The sequence below is a fragment of the Rissa tridactyla genome, chromosome 4, assembly GCF_028500815.1.
Source record: "Rissa tridactyla isolate bRisTri1 chromosome 4, bRisTri1.patW.cur.20221130, whole genome shotgun sequence".
NCBI classification, from domain to species: domain Eukaryota; kingdom Metazoa; phylum Chordata; class Aves; order Charadriiformes; family Laridae; genus Rissa; species Rissa tridactyla.
Genome location: NC_071469.1, coordinates 73,199,201 through 73,218,992, shown reverse-complemented (window position 1 = coordinate 73,218,992; position 19,792 = coordinate 73,199,201). Strand labels below are relative to the sequence as shown.

Here is a 19,792-nt window from a genome sequence, read left to right as displayed (position 1 = left end):
TACCCAGTCTAGTTCAACTGAAACCAAACCCCCTGGTGCCAGACTGATGAGGAGTCCTGCAAACCAGTGGAGAAACAGAACAGCTTTCCCAACCCAAAGAGGAAATTTAAGACACCGCCGTACTCCTGTGCAGTCTTCTGTGCTCGTTTTCTGGTATGCTGAACATCCCTGGGGCTGGCTGACTCTTTGGGGACTCTGGTTGCTAATGAATACCTAAGGCCTGAGGGTATCTCCTGCCAGACACGCTTGAAAAGACACCACATCCCAGATGGATCATGGCTCAGAGATGCAAGCCATGTGCAGAGCAGGGAGAAATGCTGGACTAAAACTATCTGGGGCTTCCCAGTGAATGTATGGAGTTATGTGAAGCCATGACTCAAAGGGCAGCATGATTCTAGAAGATCAGCTTTCCAACAAGCCCACGGGACAGCTTAGCTGGAAAGTCCCCAGGGCTTTCACTCATCTCTGTAAATAAAACCACCCACCTTTCTGACTCCAGGGCGGTTTTTCTTCCCTAAAGCATTGTCTTTGTCTTTTCCAAGCTCTCTCTTGCCCCGCTTAGACTTCTTCTTCAGCTCTTCTTCCTCCTTCAAGCGTTCTAGCTCCCGCTGGTGCTTTTCCTCAAGCTCTCGAGCCAGCTGCTCCATCTCCCTTCAGCAACCCAAACAGAAAATGTCCCTGAGTCACCACCAGATATATGGGCTTGCTGCAGTCCCAGCTGGTCCCTCGCTTCAGGCATTGACCCTGAGGGTCAGGCAGAACCACTGGACGTCCCTCAACCGGGGGAAGTTGGGAACATCCAAACTAAGGAAAGGTGGGAGGGACCTCCAGGGCCAGCCAAATCTAAGCCTTGCTCTCATAAGGTCTCACTTGTGCAACTTCTCTGGTGAGGTCCATCTGGACACCTCCGGCACACTGCTGAAGACTGAGCCACCATCTCTCCGCACTGATGCCTGAAGCCCTCTCTTGATTTCCCAGTGTAAACCAGCTTGCAAATCACCAGCACCTACTTTATTCCTGCACCAATACTTGGCTTTTCTGTCCCTCCCTATGCCCGCCTTCTCCCTGGGCACAGCCTGCTCCTTAGAGAGAATAATCATATCAATCGGAAAGCAAAGGCTGCGGTAACTCCCCTGCTGCAAAACAGGCTCTGAACGACCATGTTTCCTGCTGGAACCCAGCTGTGACCATGGGGAACTTGTGCTGTCTGTTGTGGAAATCATAGTTTGAAGCAGCCCTAGAGATCTCCTCCCAGGGAAACAGACTTCAGCCTGGGCTGGAAGAAATGCTGAAACACGTGCTGGCTTTAAGCAGGTCCCCCTCCCAGTTTCACACTTCTATGCATCCTCCTGAACTGGGCTGCTTTGCTGGATGAGAGCTTCCCCCAGGCTCTCCTGCTGCTGCAGCTGAAGTCAAGTCTAGGAGACACCAGGTTTGATGGCTGGGGTCACTCGGTAAGGAAAACTCTCAGAAACCACCACTGCATGGACTTCACCTGTGGCAGGACCAGTAACTAAACCAAGCCAGCACACCAGCCCACACCACAACCCCTCTGGTTTGGTGAAGGAGGGCTTGCAGAAGACGACAATCAACATAATTAACTGAGAGACGCTTGTAAGTGCGGTGGCAAGGCAAGCACAGAGCCCAGCTCCCTGCAGCCAGTGTGAGAACCAGAGGGCTTGCCGCTAAAACAGAGAGAAGGCGTTCTCATCCCACCAGAGCAAGCTCCTTCCTCCACTGGGAACCTTGTACCCTTGTAATAGACACTTTTGGCCTTTGGTCTGAAACCCCTCTGAGCTCAACCAAGGTCTCTGGAGCAGGGAAACCCTTCGGGGCCACAATCCTGGGGAGTTACCCAGGGAAGGCTTACAGACCTCTTCTTCCTCTCCCGCTGGACTCGTCGTATATTGTTATTAAACTGAGTTTTCTGCTCCTCGGTGAGGGCATCATACTCGTCCTCATCCATCTCCCACAGACGTGCTTTCTCCCTCCTGGCAGCTTCTTCCTGCTCCCGTTCTTCAGCACAGACCAGAGGAGAAACCATTAGCGACTGCAAGCGGGGCTTGCTGTTCTGGGTGAGCTGTGAGGACACACAGCTCTGTCCCAACCCAGCCTATCATCCTGCTGGGAGATACCGGGGAGCCCATATCCCTGCTCCAAAATGCAGACAATCCCCCAAACTCTCGGTGGTCGGCAAGTTCCCATGCCTTGCCCGCCTCACGTGCACCAGCCTTGTGGACTGGCTGGTGGTCAGGTATTGAGCCACAACAGCTTGCACTTTTATGCAAGTTTTAATGTTAGAGACTAAGGCAAGTCTTACAGCCTCAGCTCTGCTGTATTTTAAGCTCCCATGAGCTGAACACTGGCTACGTTGAGGCAGAAGATGGAAGGATTAATAAAAACACTTCTTACAAGCTCTGCTGGTATCCCAGATACACACGAATAAGGTTGAGGGCTGGAGAGAGAAGATTTGAGAGGTACGGAGATGAAGAGTCTCACCTTCCTGCTCTTTCACGGCTGCCTCCCTGGCTTTCAAAGAAGCATAATCCTGGAAGAGGTTCACAAAATAGATATAAGGCCGGTTTCTGACAGCTTTGAGCAGGCAGAGGAGAGCAGATGCCATGTTGCATGCAAAGAGGGTCTCCAGGCCATCAAACACCACTCCCTGGTAGCAGTCACTTAACTGTGAATAAAGTAGAAAAGAAAGAGAAAGTCAGCTATCGCACGCTGTGGGCTCTCAGCTAGTCAGTAAACCCAAATGTCAAAGGACACCAGCCACTGTTGTTCCAAGTGCATCAACTCCAACAACCTCTAATCTTTCCGCACACTCATAGAATCACAGAATGGTTTGGGGTGGAAGGGACTTAAAGCCCACCCAGTGCCACCCCCTGCCCTGGGCAGGGACACCTCCCACCACACCACGTTGCTCCAAGCCCCGTCCAGCCTGGCCTTGAACCCCTCCAGGGATGGGGCAGCCACAGCTTCTCTGGGCAACCTGGGCCAGGGGCTCACCACCCTCACAGCAAACAATTTCTTCCCAATATCTCACCTAAATCTCCCCTCTTTCAGTTTGAAGCCATCACCCCTCGTCCTATCACTCCACTCCCTTGTAAAAAGTCCCTCCCCAGCTTTCCTGTAGGTCCCCTTCAGATACTGGAAAGCTGCTCTAAGGTCTCCCCGGAGCCTTCTCTTCTCCAGGCTGAACCCCCCCAGCTCTCTCAGCCTGTCCTCACAGCAGAGGGGCTCGAGCCCTCCCAGCATCTCCGGGGCCTCCTCTGGCCCTGCTCCAACAGCTCCGTGTCCTTTTTGTGCTGAGGACTCCAGAGCTGGACACAGCACTCCAGATGGGGTCTCACCAGAGCAGAGTAGAGGGGTAGAATCACCTCCCTTGCCCTGCTGGCCATACCCTGCACGCAGCCCAGGGCTCCTCCAACAGCAGATACAGATCTCCTCTCCGAGTCGTACCTCTCTCTGCAGCAGCAACGTATCGTTTGCCCTCACCCCAGGTACCTGCAGCCTTTCCGAGAGGATGGCCACCAGCAGGTCCTCGGGCAGCACGCAGCTCATGAAGCCCATCTCTCCCGCTGTGCTGCCCCCGATGCTCAGCCATCGCTGCGCAGGAACCCAGGGAAGGGGAGAGATGAGATGACAACTGGATGAGCCCTGCAACGTTGAACACACACGAGAAATAAAACACTTTGGAAACCTGGGGACTTCCACTAGCGGGAGACTAGAACAAAACTGTAGGCCAGCAGTTCCAGGGGACAACCATGGGGGTCACAGCCCTTGGCCAAAAGAAACCCAAGCTTGCAAGCCCCCAGTGCAATATCCCACAGCTTTGCCCACCGCCCACCGCACTTTGCCAACAAACCATTAAGACCCAGTAGATTTTTTTCTGCCAGAGCTCAGGGTTTCGTTCCCACCTTGAGCCTTGCCCTGCCAGCTCTCTGCACTATATACCCCGTCATCAAGCTCAGGGCGACATGGAACCTCTAAGCAGTCCCTTCACTTCTCAAAAGCAACAGAAAGGTCCCAGGTATTAACCAGCGCAGATCGTGCTTCACCTGGGAGCCTGTCGGTTCCGGTAGATGCAGCTTCTGGGATTGGGATGCATGGCCATCCGTCTTCCTCTTCCCCGCGGTGGTGCTCGTCCAGCCTCGGGAACTGACGGACTGCAGGCTGACTTTGTCCCCAGAGCTGGACCGGCTCAAGTCCGGGCTGTGTTTGGCCTCGGCGTTGAGCTGCAGGCTGAGGGAGACGTCTGCGTTTTGACCTGCCGAGGAGACAGAGGGCTCAGCGGGGCTGGGGGCATCCCCGTCCTTCGGGGAGCCAGCAGGCACCTTCCACCCCAATGGGCACAGCCCTGCACCCTGGTAGGGACACAGCACGTGTCCCCCAGCCTGCCTTCCAGAAGCAGCTCCTTCTCTTGTCAGCATGATAAACCCCACCATCTGATGCCGGGTTTTAAAGCCAGAAACACTTTAATGCACAGCCCTGTATCCCAAGCGACAAACGGGCCAGCCTGCAGGCAGCTGACATCGTTTACACAGTAGCTTCCCTGTGGATCAAACCAGGGATTTGGCCTCCAGGACCATGGTTTCCATACCTTGCACCCATCCTGCGTTCTCAGATGGAGACTGTAACACGCAGCCTTGCCCTGGCTCCGCTGGAGCTAAATCCACCATACGGAACAACCCCACCTGGGACCCAGGAGCCTCTTCCCTCCACCAGCTCCCAACCCAACCAGGTTCAAAGCCGAGCCATGCAGAACTTCCCCTCTGCCAGAGCCAGGGTCTGGCATCACCCTGCAGAGCTCGGGCTGATAAAGTTTCCTAAAAGTCTCTGGTCTCACATGGAAAACAGCACAGGACGCACGAGCTGCGTGACCTGACAGCACGTATAGGAAAAATCTCTGGAGAAAAGAGCTCATCTGCAGCGTCTCTCATCTGAAACTCCCCCGGCAGGTTATTCTTCCCTTCCTCTCATGTTTGTGAAGCCACACGCAAAGCCAGTCGGTCTAGTGCTTAATGAGCTACTTCAGAGGGCTTTCTCCGTGTTAAAGTGGGCAGCGGTTCTACCTGATGGCCGTGAGGAGCAAGCTGGATTCTGCTTTGAGGAAATATAAAAAACCCCGAGAAAGATACAGGTGTGCTTCAGCGCTCCTAGGAAAAGGAAGACATGCCGAGAAGCCCAACGGCAGTAAAAGTGCCCCTGTCTGAGCTCTTAAAATAGAGATTTTATTTTATTTTTTTTTTTTTTTTAAAAATAACCAGAGACGCTTTATGAAATGGCTTTGCATTTCTACACGCCGCACCCGTGTTCCCTAAGAGACCCGAGGGCTGTCAAACAACTTCTCCGGAGCAAGAAGTAGACGGTTGTGGTGGGTTTCTGAAGCTCTGCTCTAAGCCCGGCGTTTCTCCTTACCGGCATCCTCCGTCTCCCTGCGGCTCTGCTCGATGGCAGCCCTGACACACAGCTCCCGGGCGCGCAGCCCTGCCGAGCTGCTCCTGTCCGAGATGGCCTCTGTCACCACGGCGTCGATGGACAAGCAGGCAGCGCCGTAGTATTTGGACAGGGTGACTGCTGCCGACGTCTTGCCTGGAGGGAGAGGAAGGCTGCTTGGTGACATTTGCACAGGAGGCATTTTCAGGGACAGGCTCTGGAAAGCCCCCAAACGGGATTTCAAAGTTTCAAGGACCGTCAGAAAGCCAAGTGCCGCTTTAGGGGAAGCCACGAGGGAGGCAGCTTGAGCATGGTTAGAAGCATTGTCCTCTACAGCCAGGTGGATCATCTCCACCTCATCTTCAGCTGAGGACTTTGTCCCTTGTGGTGACCTCAGTCCTGGGCCAAGGATGCCGTTTCCAGCCCTGTCCCACCACCATTCAGACCGCTCGCCAGCCTGTGCTGGTCGGCGTTGCCTCAGGTAACGTCTGGGCATGGTTTGGGGGTCACTATGGGCTAGGGACTGCTCCCACGAGGCAACGGGGACACGGCCACCCTGTTTGGGGGAATGAGAGCCCAGCTGTATGGACACGAGATGAGCCACACCACCTGCACCACGCTAGGTGAAGCCCTGGGACCGTTTCACGTACCAGCAGAGCTGTGGCTTACTTCGCTTCACTTCAACTGCTCCACCGAGCACCATCGTCCACCAGGACGTCCCTGTCCCACTTCTCCCCCTCCTCGCAGCCAAGGGCTGTGGCTCACGTACCTGTCATGGGGGCCCCGTGGACGATGACGACGATCCCTTTGCGGTTTTGGGCTGCGCACCCTTCCGCAGAGATATCAATGCCAAGGTGGCGGGCGATGGCCCTACGGACAGGGCTGTCCTCCAGTTCTCCCGTGGCCTGCTTGCTGCTGGTGGTGCTTCGCCGATGCTCTGCTGGGCAGAACCAGGTAAAAAAAAAAAAAAAAAAAAGAAAAAAAAAATCAGCCTCCCGCCTACCTGTGATCCTGATCATCCTCCCCAGCCCCTCAGATCCTGGGAGAGGAGACTCTGCTGAAACCAACGTCACACCCGAGGTTTCACCATGCCCACCAAAACAGCATTTGCAAAGAGCCAAGCTCTGCCTGTAGGAGGTCACCGAAAGCCACCTCAGCTCGCAGTCCCACAGAGAACAGAGAGCGCGCTGTCCTGCCTAGGAAAGGGACTGGCACCATCCTGATCCCAGCAGCTCCCGGGGGCAAAGGTGCTCATCTGGCAAAGCCGGGGAAAGCCTCCCTTGCTTCTCCCTCATCCCTGCCCGAGATTCTTCTCAGGATCCTAAAGACTTCATATGGAAGAGCAGATTCAGGGCCACCAGGAGCAAAGACAGCACCAGGCTGCAGCGAAGCAATGGCCATTTGTTCCACCTCAACACGAGGAGGAACTTCTTTCCTGTGAGGGTGGCAGAGCCCTGGCACAGGCTGCCCAGAGAGGTGGTGGAGTCTCTGTCTCTGGAGACATTCCAAACCCACCCGGACGCATTCCTGTGCCACCTGCTGTGGGTGACCCTGCTCTGGCAGGGGGTTGGACGGGATGATCTCCAGAGGTCCCTTCCAGCCCCCACCATTCTGTGATTCTGTGATTTGCCAGTTTGCACGGCCACGCACAAAAGATGGAAAATTTCCCCAGAAGCAGCCTGTCCAGGCTGCCTCCGCCCTTGGGTGGATTTTGGTTTTGTTGCTGGGAAGGAGCAAATATAAAATAGCTGGTGACATTAGACCTGGTCCTACTGGCTGAAGAACTCATCCAATCCCACTCTTTGTGGTTGAGGGACACAAGGAGACATCCTGATTATTTCCCCAGTCCGTGGCGGGCAGATATGAGCTTGCTTTGGCTGCGCTCAGGGCTAGTAGAGGATGCGTGTTACAAGCCACAGACTTTCACCCAGGAATTCCTCCACTAAGCTGGGGAATGGGTGGCTACTAAAAACATGGGATTCCCATGGAGAACGAGGTCATGGGTATGTGGGCTGGACTCCCTGCTGTGTCTGCACTCAGGGCAGCCAACGCCAAACCCTCACCGTTGTCCTGGCCTGCTGGTTCCCCAGTCTGGGACTTTGCCTGCTCATCCTGCAGCCTCTTCTGGTCCTGATAGTACTCCAGCACCTCTGGGGGCAGCTTCTCGCCCGGAGCACGCGGCGGCAGCAACAAGGTGTTGCGGCGATCGTAGTCCTTCAGCATCCGCAGGATCTGTGCGCATAGGGAAGAGAAACCATATACGGGATGTGTTTCTTGACCTTCGTCACATCAACAGACTCCCCAGCCCATCTATCTTCTCCTTCATTCTTTCCTCCCGCCAACCTGGACTATTCCCAGCCCCTCCCCAGCCTGCCAGCAGAGCTGGCTGATCCCGAAACACCACCAGGCTTTTCCCTGGAGATGCCTCCACCTCCCTGGCACGAGCCTTGGAATGGGGGAGCGCTGTGAAGCTACGGGAGCACCCACCTGGGGTCCAGACCTTCCCTCTCACCTGCTCCTCAGCAAGGTACTGCTGGTCGAACTCCAGCGAGTAAAACTCGATGGGGAACTCGCATGGGTTCCTCACCACCACTGTCCCCTCAGCCCCACGGCTGTACGGCAGCAACGGTCCCAGTTCAAGCATCAGGGGGCTGAACTCCAGCTGTGGCTCCAGCCCATGGCCCGAGACCTGCAGCTGGAGGTGTTGGCTGCTCTGGCAAATGTGAATCTTCAGCTTGCTTCTGTAGGACTTCTGAAAAGAGAGAAGCGCAGAAAGCTCCTCCATGAAGTCCCAGGTGACAGGGCCTCAAATTCAACCCTTGCCCCAAGGTCAGTGCCTCTAAGGTGAACGGAAAACAGGTATTTACGTATAGCAGGGGCTACAGCATCTGCATGCTGGCTCTGAGTAACCGGGATGAATCCTGGCCTGGAGTGTAACTGGATATCAGGTATCAGATGGATCTAAAATGGTCTGTCAGATGTTTTCATCTAGTCAGGAGGGAGCGCAATGCTCATGAGAAGGGTCCTTGGGGTTATGCTGCCCGCACAGAGACCTGGCACTGCTGCATCAGGCAAATGTCAGCTACACGAGAGGCAGGTGAGCTCTCACTGGCTAGAAATAAAGGTTGTCTTCTCTGGTCGAAGCCAGACACAGGGTGGTTACATCTATACTAGCAATTAAAACATCCCTGGGACTGATCCCAAGCAGGGAAGCACCCTGTGTTCATACCGTTACATACTGCCAGTTTCCAAGTAACGGCGGCCACATGCAAACCGCCTTTGGGAACGCTCCGTCATGCAAACTGCCTGGGAACGTGCAGGCAGGCTGGGCCAGAGCCACGGGGACAGCACGCCACTACAGGTGACTGTCCTGCTGGGCCCAGGAAGGTGTCTGGTGGCTTGTTTTGTCCACTGGTACCAGCAGGATTAGCCTAGATGGGCCCTCTCCAGGGTTAGCCATCCCCTGCGAGCGCGGCAGCTGCTCTGCACGAGGGCACTGCAGCCTGCAAATATGCACAGGCAAAGGGGAAGACAAGGGGAAAAAGGAATAAAAGGAATATTTCCCCGCCCGTGCCGAGAGGTAACCCCACTGCAGTGCCCTGATGCTCTCCGTGCCAGGTCCCCATCGGGATTTCAAAGCGCCTTGAGAAGAGGGTGCAGCAGGGGAAACTGAGGCACAAGTGGGTCGGGGGCTTGCAGAAAGCTCCATGTGGAGGTAGACCTCATCTCCTGCTCCCTACCACGCTGCCCTGCCAAACCTCCTGGGGGTGACACCCGCCGATCTCACCTCTTCCGTGGGTGAAAACCTGACTCTCACGTTGCATCGCTGTCCTGGACTGAGGGCTCCAGCCGCCGGCAGCGCCTCAAAGGCGCAGGGCTTGGCCTTCAACTCCTGGAGCAGCTTCCGACGCACATTCGCGGGCAAATATTTGTCCACCTGAGCACAAAAAAAAAAAAAGCAACTGCGTGAGGTCTCCTTGGTCTGCGAGGACAGACCCTTGGTTCCTGCCATGCTCTGAGATACTGTCAGGGTGCTGAGAACACCCACGTCAAACCAGTCATGACCACCACTGGCCAAGAACAGCAGGGAAACCACGCAGGAAGGGCAGGCAGGTGGGGTGGCACTGTCCTCAGAAGAGGAGGAACGGGTGAAGGTGGCAGAGAAATGAAGCAGCAGCTAATGAACAGGTCCAGGTGCACCAGCCTTGCTCTGTATCCTCAAAAGCTTCCTCAAACGAGCCGTAGCCCAAGCACTCGAGGAGCCACAGGGGCAGTAGAGGCAAAAGAGGCAAAGAAAACCCAGGCAAGAAGTTACGTGGTACACATGGGTCTGTGCTTTACCTTTTTAACAGGCTCATTCACGGTGATGAACCATTTACAGGGGAGCTGGAGCCGATTGTGGAGCTGGATGGTTTCTTCTTGGCACTGCCCACACTGGACAGCAGAGAACTCCAGTCTGTCCCTGGAGAGGCAGAGGGACGGCACAGCCACGGTGGCACGGAGGCGGACGTGAAACGTGGGGCCTCCTGCTACCTAGTGAAGGAGAAAGCATCCAGCTCAGAGCCCAGGTGACATCTGCTGCTGTCCCCAACCTGACACCTGCCCCGAAAGGTGGCACAGGCACAGGGAGATGAGGAAGCATGTGGTACCTTGATGGGCAGGAGCACGTCCACCTCTCCCAGCGGCAGGTTAGTGCTCTGTGGGTTGAAGCGCACTTCGAACGTTTCTGTCTCGCAGTAGGGCAGGTGCTTCACACGGTCCAGCTCCACGCTGAAGCCTGGAACAGATGGAAATAAAGCAGCTGAGACACACAAGTGACATGAAACGTGTCACGAGCGCGTTAAGGCCACACGGGTGCCCTGGCTGGCAGCTCTGTGAAGGACCCGTTGCACCTCCGGGGAAGCCTGCTGCTTTTTCTCCCTTGTCACCACTCAGGGAGAAAGGGTTTTCACAACCAGAATCTAATGCCCACATGATAAAAAGGAAACATCAGCTGAAGAGCAATTTCTTCATCAGGCTTTAAGGGGAAGGATGCACAGACCTCTCCAAAGGAGAATTTCCAACTAAGATTCCCCCATGCCGTGGTGTTCCCTGGACAAAACTTAGTGTTGTGGTCACCTGTGGTCAGGTGGTCTTCTGACACCTGACCACCCCTCGGACACAGTGAGTCACCATTTGCTGGTACTGCAGCCTCACCTCAAGGCCTCTTTGGGAAGCCCATTTTGATACACCAGAGGACCTCACAGGCTGTTTTCTCAACAAAGGCTCAACAGAAGCGCTATGACGTTATGAACTTTAAACAACGCATTTTTTCCAAACCACAAAGGGTCCATCTGTTTGCAACACAAGCCCACAGAGCCCACAAAGAAACTCAGATGATGCTCATGGTTGCCAAGAGCAGAAGATGCTGAGAGGTGACCAAGGTGATCAGCCCACCTAGCCCCTGCAATGAAGTGTTAGGACAGTCGCAGAGAGGTAGGCCAGGTCTCTGGGCACTGCTGGCCAGGAGAACTCAGGCTCTAAAGCAGGGGGCAGGGGGTCCTGAGGAAGAAAAACCAATACAAACACTCCAAAAACCTCCCCGTGTCTGGTGGCTTCAGCTAATCTGGCAGAGCTCCTTCAAGGCCACATGAAGGCTCTCCCGCACTGGTTACCTGTGTCACGCAGGACCTGTCCAACTGCGTGGAAGGACACAGGGAACTGCCCGGTGTTGGTGATCTTCACGATGTGTGTGTGGATGTCACCGAGAATGACGTAGCCAAAGTCCAGGACGTACTCGGGCAGCTCAGCTCTGAAAGGAGGAGGAAGGACAGGCCTTAAACCACAGCCTGGCTACATTTCCAGGTGGATAGAAGATGCAAATAAAGTGGGTATTTCTGTATTCACAGCTGTAAAAACTCAACTCAAGCCCGTGAAACCCAAGGCCTGACCACCTGGTAATAAGACTTTGGTAAGTCATGAGGAGTGGAGGTCCTAGGTTTTATCAGCTACCAATGGGACCTTAAAATAAAACTGGTTTAAAATGGATACTGGTCACAGCTCCTCTGCTACAAAAAGCCATCGTGGATAAATAAGTCCACTGGATCTTGCCCAGTCTCAATGAAACTGCTAAGCCTGGTGTAGAGCCCAGGCCTGAAATCGCTTCAGGACCTTGCAATAAGATTTGCCTGCAAGGGAAATGTTCACCGTCACCAGATCTGTCCCTGAAGCAGCACCAGTAAATGCAGTAATCAACACCTACAAGATTCATGGGAAGGTCTTTTTCCCAGAGCAATCCCACTCGGGAAAGCACATAAATCATCTCTTTTGCAGAGCATCTTCTTCCTGAACTGGAGCTTACCATGCCCGTGCCTCATCACGAAGGAGCTAAAGGGAAGGACCAAGTTACCTAGGTAAGCCCTGCAGTCCCACCAGCATCCAAGCCACGTGATTTAGGGTTCGTCAAGGGTTCATCAACCTGAGCAGGGATGGTGTCTGTGCTGTCTGGAAGATGGTCTGCCCTGGACCCCCTCAGTTCTAAGAACAGAAGCCAGCATCCATGGGGAGCTGAGCATCCCCCAAAGCTCAGGGTGGCACTGTGGAAGTGAGGACACTCAGCTGCTCACAGGGAGCACGTCAAAGCCATCAGGATCATTGAATCATTATGGTCGGAAGGGACCTTTAAGATCATCGAATCCAACCATCAGCCTAGCACTGCCCAAACCACCACTACCCCACATCCCTCAGCACCACGTCTGCTTGACTTTTGAATACCTCCAGGGATGGCGACTTCACCACATCCCTGGGCAGCCTGTTCCAAGGCTTGACAACCCTTTGGTTGATGACATTTTCCCTAATCTCCACCCTAAACCTCCCCTGGCGCAACTTGAAGCCGTTTCCTCTTGTCCCATCGCCTGTTCCTTGGGAGAAGAGACCGACCCCCCCGGCTGCACCCTCCTTTCAGGGAGTTGCAGAGAGCGAGAAGGTCTCCCCTCAGCCTCCTCTTCTCCAGGCTGAACACCCACAGCTCCCTCAGCCGCTCCTCACAGGACTTGTGCTCCAGACCCCTCACCAGCTCCGTTGCCCTTCTCTGGATACGCTCCAGCCCCTCAGTGGCTTTCTTGTCGTGAGGGGCCCAAAAGTGGATGCAGCCCTCGAGGTGGGGCCTCACCAGTGCCGAGCACAGGGGGACCGTCACTGCCCCAGTCCTGCTGGCCACACTATTGCTGATATGGGCCTGCTGGCTGCCTTAGCACACTGCTGGCTCATATTCAGACGCTGTTGACCAACACCCCCAGGTCCTTCTCCACCAGGCAGCTCTCCAGCCACTCTGCCCCCAGCCTGTTGCATCCATGGGGTTGGTGTGACCCAAGTGCAGGACCCAGCACTTGCCCTTGTTGACCCTCACACCATTGGCCTCGGCCCATGGATGCAGCCAGCCCAGACCCTTCTGCAGAGCCTTCCTGCCCTCAAGCAGGTCGACACTCCCACCCAACTCGGTGTCGTCTGTGAACTTACTGAGGGTGCAAGACCTTTCAGACCCTTTCTGAAGTCCCCAGTTATTCCCAGCTCTGCAGACACAAGGAGCTCTCAGGAGCACCCAACAACTGCTGAGTGTTACCCTTGGGGCACCTGGAGATAGGGGTAGGGGAGGCCCCACTAACTTGAGAAGCCTCCGACGAGCACGCTGGTCAAAGGCGGCGTCCCCCGGGGGACCGGAGGCAAGAGCTTTCTGCAGCTCCAGGGCATGTTCCTCTATCAGCATCTGCTCCATCTGCATCTGCAGCCGAGGGTCCCACTGAGGAAAGGAAAGACAGCGGCTGGTTGGCAAAGGTCCTTCCCAAGGCACAGGCTTGTCTCTGAAAGAGGATCCCACCCTGCTCTTGTTGAGAGGGGTGATGGGGTCCTCCTGTCTTGCTGCTCAGTGTCTGCGACACCTCCTGCTCTCTTAGCCAGGACCTTATCTCGAGGGAAACGAACTCCAGCATCTTCGCCGGCCCAGTCACTGTTATAAAAGCTGAGCTGGCCAGACAAACAGACAAACGAGCCAGGAACCTTCCCGAGCTCCAAGTATTTGCCTGCCCCCAGCCAGTGCCAAAGCAGCTGGGACAAAAGCTCTCTTGAAAAGGGAACCACGACGAAGCTGGTGCCTCTTGGAGACAATCACTGACAGCAGAGTCCCAGGGTGCAGCCAGGCTGCTGCTACTAAGCTCTGCAAACCTGGCAGGGCTCAGGCTGTGAGCTACAAACAGCCCAGCGATGCCCTGCAGCTCCTTCAAAGTACCGTCAATTCTATCACTTGAGCACGGCCACCAGGACCTCTCCCTGGTGCGGTCAGGAAGCTCATGTGTGTACGAGAGCGACAACTACCAGAGGTGGGCAGCCCTGGGGCAACGCTGAGCTAATGCCAGGTGTGGGCAGGGAGGTCCCAAGTGCCAGCAGGGCACCGGGAAGCCTGCAGCGGGGTGCGAGGGGACAAAAGGACAAAGGGGGAGGGTGGCACATGCCAAACAAGGCAGCAGCCGTTCTCACCACGGTGTCCCAGTCGTCCGTGGATGGCTCTGTGGCCGCAGCCTCCCCCAGAGCAACTGCTTCCTCTCTCTGGCTGTCATTTCCCATCTTCTCTTTCACCTCCTTGAGCACCTTCTCATATTTTTCATTTCCTGGAGGAAGAAAACATCCACAAATAGAAGCGTGGGCACAGCGCCACTGAAGCTGGGAAGCCCTGCTCCCCTGACGCTGAACTCTCCCAGAAACACGCTCCTCGAGCAACGTATGGAAAGCGGACGCTGCTTTTCCTCTATGAATCCTGCCGTTCACTCCCACCCACCCTCCGCCCCACGAAGGGACATCTCATCCCCTCCAATGTGATGCAAACCCACCCCTGCCAGCTTGTATTACAGCTCTCCCCAGCATTTCTGTCTAGCCATCATCTTCCCAGGACTCCGACAGATATGCTGGCAAGCTCTTGCAGGATGGTTCCTGGGGCAAAGCCCGCATGGGCTTCTAGAAATTCAGGAAGCAACCAGAGGGCTGAGTGTTGGTCTGACAGCCCCGAAACCCCCAGGCTTGGTGGATGTGAGTGTGAGCTGCCCTACGGGCATATGCCATGGGGGGAAAAACCAGAGGACCTTCCCGGGGAGTGGACAGGCAGTGCTCACCTTTGATGCTCCTGGGCAGGTCCAAGTAGATCCTGGGAAAGATCCCCTCTCCTTTGAGGGAAATTTCTGCTGGCTCCAGGTGACCCACTTGGATCTGGAAAGTCCTGCAGAAGATTCCAGGCGCTCCTGGCAGGTAATAGACTTTCAGCACTTGCTCCTTGCCAGGTCCGATGTAACCCTGCAGGGCGTGGGAGAAGAGGGAGGGAATGCACCAAAGAGCGTTTGGCGGAGGGATGTCTCCGACGATAGACACGCTGAGAGAAGAAGGCAGGTCCTCATATATAAGAAAATAGCAGACAACATCGCCTTCTAGCTCTCTCGTATCTAAAAGCTGAAGCCTCCTACCCCGGGATGCAGTATGTCCTTGTAGGGATGCGTTCCACGGGACGGACCTACAGCCTGCCCTTTGCTCAGCTCTTCTGCTCACGGTGCTTACCCTCCGCTAGCAAGAGCCAGAGTGAGTAAATAAAAGCTCTTTCAACCAGCCCCTACGGGAGACGAGTGAAGTGCCCGCGCCCTCAGCGGGGCCAGCAGCTCCTGCCACAGCACGGCGGTGGTTCCCAGGCTGGTGTCCCCTTACTAATGCCCCCAAGCAAACATCTCCTGCCTGTGCGCTTACAGCGAGGGTGCGCTATCCCGACTCACCGTGACCTGCAAACGTACATCTCTGGAAAAGCAGGAGCAGAGATTAGGATGAGATCTAGGGAAGAAGGTGTTGCCGGGAAGGGCACCTCCTCTCCAGGCTTCCAGAAGGGCCGTCCGAGCCCCGGGCTGCGCTCATGCCAGCCAGGACAAGAGCAAAGGTAAGAGACAGCAACACTGCTCCGGGCGACAGGACACAGCCGCCCCCCGCGTGTGGGGCTGGACCCTCAGTTCCCCGCTCCCCTCCATGCCACAGGGAGAAGCTGCGGAGCAGGATGGATCCTGCTGGGTCCCCTGAGCCCTTGCTCCAGTGCACAAGGCAGCGGCAGCGAACGCCAGCCCCGGTGATGCTCTTCCAGCAACAGCCACACAGGTTCCAAGCAGAGCTGTGTCTTCGGATGCTCGCAGGAAGAGGGCATCAGCGTGTCATCCCTCGTAGGAGATAGGCACCAGGAGACGCGAAAGCCATTTGGCTTCCTCTTCCCATTGCCAAAAGGGACATTGTCCTGGGTTGAGCCACACGGGACTAATTTCTCTTCTGATGCCAGGGAAAAGACAACTCTAGTGTCTGAATTAGTGAAAATATTTACTTTAGAGCCAGCTCTGGTATGTGGGATTCAAGGTCTCAGTGGTTTTGAGCCTTGCCAGGTGCGGGGATGAGGAGAAGCGAGACCTGGACACTTGACCCAAGCTGCCAACAGGAGTATTTCATACCATGAACGGCACATTCCATAGAAATCAGAAAGTTTGCTGAGGAGTTTCTCTCTCCCTTGATGGTGGTGGCCCAGAGAATTCCTCGCCCCGGTGCCAGAGCCCTGAGCCCTTCCCTTCCTCCCGCAGCCCTCGCAGGGTGCCACATCGGCTGTCCCTGCAGGGGGGACGGCTTCTGCTGGGGAACGGGCTGGGAATAGTCCTTGTATATCTTATATTAGTATTGGGATTAATGCTGCTTCTTTAGTATTATTGTTAACTATTTAGTCTTATCCTATTAAATCTATTTATATTTCAACCCTCGGGTTTCCTTGTTTTCCCTGGGTGGGGAGGGCTCATCAGGTGAGAGAATAATTGTCTAAACGACAATAAATTGTTGTGGGTTTTCTTAAACCATAACAGACAGAGATAGGAACGCTGTTCCAGCTTGAAGATATCTGCGGAGCACCGAGGAGCGAGACGCTCCTAGACCAGCCCGCTCCTGCGCACGGAGCTGCACCGGCTGGTGATGGGGCGATGCTGCAAACTCTTCTCCTTCCCATTCCATCCCTGCTCCTCCCTGGCCCCCTCCCTGCCCCACAGAGCAGCAAAGCTGTGTTCAGTTCTGTGCTCCCCGGTTCAAGAAGGACAGGGAACTGCTGGAGAGGGGACAGCAAAGGGCTACCAAGATGCTGAGGGGACTGGAACACCTCTCTGATGAAGAAAGGCTGAGGGATTTGGGTCTCTTCAGTCTGGAAAAAAGACGACTGAGGGGGGATCTCATCAACACTTATAAACACTTACAGGGTGGGTATCAGGAGGATGGGGCCAGGCTCTTCTCAGTGGTGCCCAGTGACAGGACAAGGGGGAATGGGCACAACCTTGACCATAGGAAGTTCCATCTCAACATGAGGAGGAATTTCCTGACTTTGAGGGTGGCAGAGCCCTGGCACAGGCTACCCAGAGAGGTGGTGGAGTCTCCGTCTCTGGAGACATTCCAAACCCGCCTGGACGCGTTCCTGTGCCACCTGCTGTGGGTGACCCTGCTCTGGCAGGGGGTTGGACGGGATGATCTCCAGAGGTCCCTTCCAACCCCACCATTCTGTGATGCTGTGAAACCTGGAGGAGGGAGGGACCAGTACAGGGGCTGTTACAATTTCTAGCAAAGGAGCTTCATGCCCAAGCAAGACAGCATTTAATTCTCACCTGGTTATTGCTGGCAGGGGACAGGCAGGGACAAGGAATAAGTCCTGTCTGATCACACAACCTGGGTAAGGTGACCCTCAGGAGACCTTGGATTGTCCGCCTCCAATGCCAGTGCCACCAGAGCTCGGCAGCCGGGGCCCAGCGAGCCACCCCAGCACCCCTGCCTGTGACAGCAGAGCCACCCGCCAGCAAAGGCCATTAAGTGAATTTATTAGGACGGTGTTGGCTTGACCTTCTCTGTCCCCCAGCAGCAATTGCTTATGGCCCTGTCTCTCCTGGCTGCCTTTTTTTTTTTTTCTTTTTCTTTTATTTCCCCCCCCACTTTTTTCCCCCTACAGCCCCCCGTCCTGGGCAGCCTGACCCAGGGTTAATCACTCGTGCCACCTCCATACTCACCGCGCTGGGCACGGCCAGGGGCACGCCGGGCAGGGGGCTGGCAGCAGCGGCCGCGCTGGGGCTCAGCACCGTGTAGGTGAATCCCACCTTCCCGCTGTTCCGCAGGCTGACCTCCGCTTGGGTGACTTCGTTGAACAGCTGAAGAGGGGACAGAGGAGCGGGAAGTCACGGACACAGGTCTGCTGCGCTGGGAATCTTCCTTTTCCATTGGGTTGGAAGCGAAGGAACACAAAGCAGAAGCAGGGACCGCAGAGGAGACCCGGGCGCTCGCCTCTCACGACTTAACCTGGGCAACCCACAGCCACCGGGTACCTCTTAGGCCGGCACAGGAACAGATATTTACGGCAGCACGCAGAGGTGCGACAACAACCACCTAAAAGTCAGCAATGACTAAAGCAGGAGATACAAGCTCTCTGCTCTTTGAGGTGCCGTCTAACAGCTGAAACAAAGGAGGAAGCATCGAGGCATTTCAGAAGAAGAGGCACCCGCCCGCAAGGATTCGCAAGTGAAATACAAGCAAAAAGGGAGACAGACGGTGCAACACATCCAGGGCCAAGAGCTGGAAACATCTGTGGGGGTTTTTAATTGAAAAGAAGTAAAACGGGGATTATTCCGGGACATTCTCTCCAGCTACAGTGAGTGAAAGCCCAAGTCAACTTCCTCCTTGGTTTATTTTGTTCATTAATCAAGAACACTAAAAGAGAGCACCTCCTTAGGCCTCAGGCGCTAAGAGCGGATCAGCAGATGGATGTCTCGGGGACACGTCCCTCTGGAGATGCCTGCTGGGATCAGGAGGCAGCGTGAGTTACCTTGAAGAGGAGGAACTGCCAGCTTTGTTGGAGCGGGGGTGGAGATGGCCATCAAAAACCAACTTGGGTGCAGGACATTGCGCTCAAAGGTTGTACTTCCAAGCCATAGAGCCAACAAAGCAGCTGGGATGGGGAGAGAGCCCAAGACCTTGGTGGGCAGGAACCCGCCAGTGCTGGTTTGAAGACAAGGACCTCTGCCAAGAGAAGCGTGCGGTACCTGCAGCCCGCAGTCGATCTCCGTGATGTCCAAGAGGTAGTTGATGAGCGAAGCCTCCCCGCTCAATGCAACCTCGTAGGTTGGGCCTCCCTCCACCCTGCAGAGCGCCATGACACGGGCGACGATGTTTGCGTGGCCAAAGAAGGTGAACGTGACCCGCTGGCTCTCGCCCGGCTGCAGCACACCGTACAGTGGCAGGATGTCAAAAACCTGGAGGTAGGGGAGGAGAGAGATTGAGATGTCAGGCGTGGAAATCAATGCAGAAGAGCAGCCATGGCTTGGAGCAAAGGACAGACATGGCTGGAGAGGCATCTTCCTCAAACACAGGCAAAACCATCCTAAGAAGCTGTGGCTGCCCCATCCCTGGAGGGGTTCAAGGCCAGGCTGGACGGGGCTTGGAGCAACGTGGTGTGGTGGGAGGTGTCCCTGCCCAGGGCAGGGGGGTTGGAACCAGATGATCTTTTAAGGTCCCTTCCAACCCCAACCATTCTATGATAATCTCATCCTGCATCCATTCCACTTAACAGCGGAGGGACCACGGGAAAAAACAATCTTCTCCCATACTTCCTAAATTAACGCATTAATTAACATACTACATTAAAGTAATACGCAAGGTCTCCTGGCAGCAAGAAATTCTCTCTGCTGCAGAACCGGCCTTTAAAAAAAACACTTTTTACTGCCTTCAGAAAAACATGAGCCCCGGTGAGAGGTGTGAGCCCTGGGGGGAGGACTCCAGCCTGGCTCATCTGACTCCCGATGCTTTTCCCCCTCTCCCCGATTCACGTGCTGCTCTCTCTCAAGACGCTACAGCAAAACCTACTGCAGAAATTGCCTATCGGCCACTTGGCTAGGAACAAGATGGATAAAACCCTCCATGGGCGCTGCATGCGTGATGTCCTCGGTCAGCCCTACGACATGTCCTGCATGTCCCCTCCAATGACCAGTTTGTCACCAGGCCCCCTTACCTCCTCCACTCCCAAGGTGAGAGGTTCTGCCTCTACGAACTGCATCAACTCCTTGATCTTCACTGAGCTCTGAGTCTCTGCAGCACCTTCCAGCTCCGCAGCACCTTCCAGCTCCCCAGCAGCGGATGGCAGCAGCTGGAAAACAACCACCATGGGCCGCAGTAAGCAGCTGGCTGGTCTGGGTGAGACCACTTCACTGCAGGCTCCACCACCTCATCAAGCCAGGAGCGGCTGAGAGGGGACCTAGGCACAAATCAAGTAGGGCTATGTCTATGCCATCAGTTG

At 55.3% G+C, this 19,792-nt stretch overlaps 1 protein-coding gene across 23 annotated transcripts in view; it reads right to left on the bottom strand.

The window, feature by feature from the left end:
• HYDIN (HYDIN axonemal central pair apparatus protein) overlaps positions 1–19,792 on the bottom strand; it is a 208,956-nt gene that overhangs the window by 33,590 nt on the left and 155,574 nt on the right. For 22 of the 23 annotated variants that reach the window (XM_054199082.1, XM_054199093.1, XM_054199092.1 and 19 more), the window contains 19 exons: positions 19,508–19,642; positions 18,543–18,752; positions 17,517–17,654; positions 14,583–14,760; positions 13,954–14,084; positions 13,086–13,219; positions 11,097–11,233; positions 10,092–10,219; positions 9,784–9,975; positions 9,230–9,379; positions 7,955–8,194; positions 7,506–7,674; positions 6,212–6,379; positions 5,425–5,598; positions 4,065–4,273; positions 3,511–3,663; positions 2,500–2,683; positions 1,875–2,016; positions 486–651 (listed from right to left, as the gene is read on the bottom strand). In XM_054199082.1, the coding sequence (XP_054055057.1) occupies positions 486–651; positions 1,875–2,016; positions 2,500–2,683; positions 3,511–3,663; positions 4,065–4,273; positions 5,425–5,598; positions 6,212–6,379; positions 7,506–7,674; positions 7,955–8,194; positions 9,230–9,379; positions 9,784–9,975; positions 10,092–10,219; positions 11,097–11,233; positions 13,086–13,219; positions 13,954–14,084; positions 14,583–14,760; positions 17,517–17,654; positions 18,543–18,752; positions 19,508–19,642 (3,138 nt within the window). The remainder of the gene's footprint in view (positions 1–485; positions 652–1,874; positions 2,017–2,499; positions 2,684–3,510; positions 3,664–4,064; positions 4,274–5,424; positions 5,599–6,211; positions 6,380–7,505; positions 7,675–7,954; positions 8,195–9,229; positions 9,380–9,783; positions 9,976–10,091; positions 10,220–11,096; positions 11,234–13,085; positions 13,220–13,953; positions 14,085–14,582; positions 14,761–17,516; positions 17,655–18,542; positions 18,753–19,507; positions 19,643–19,792) is intronic. The other variant, XM_054199106.1, reaches the window with a different exon arrangement.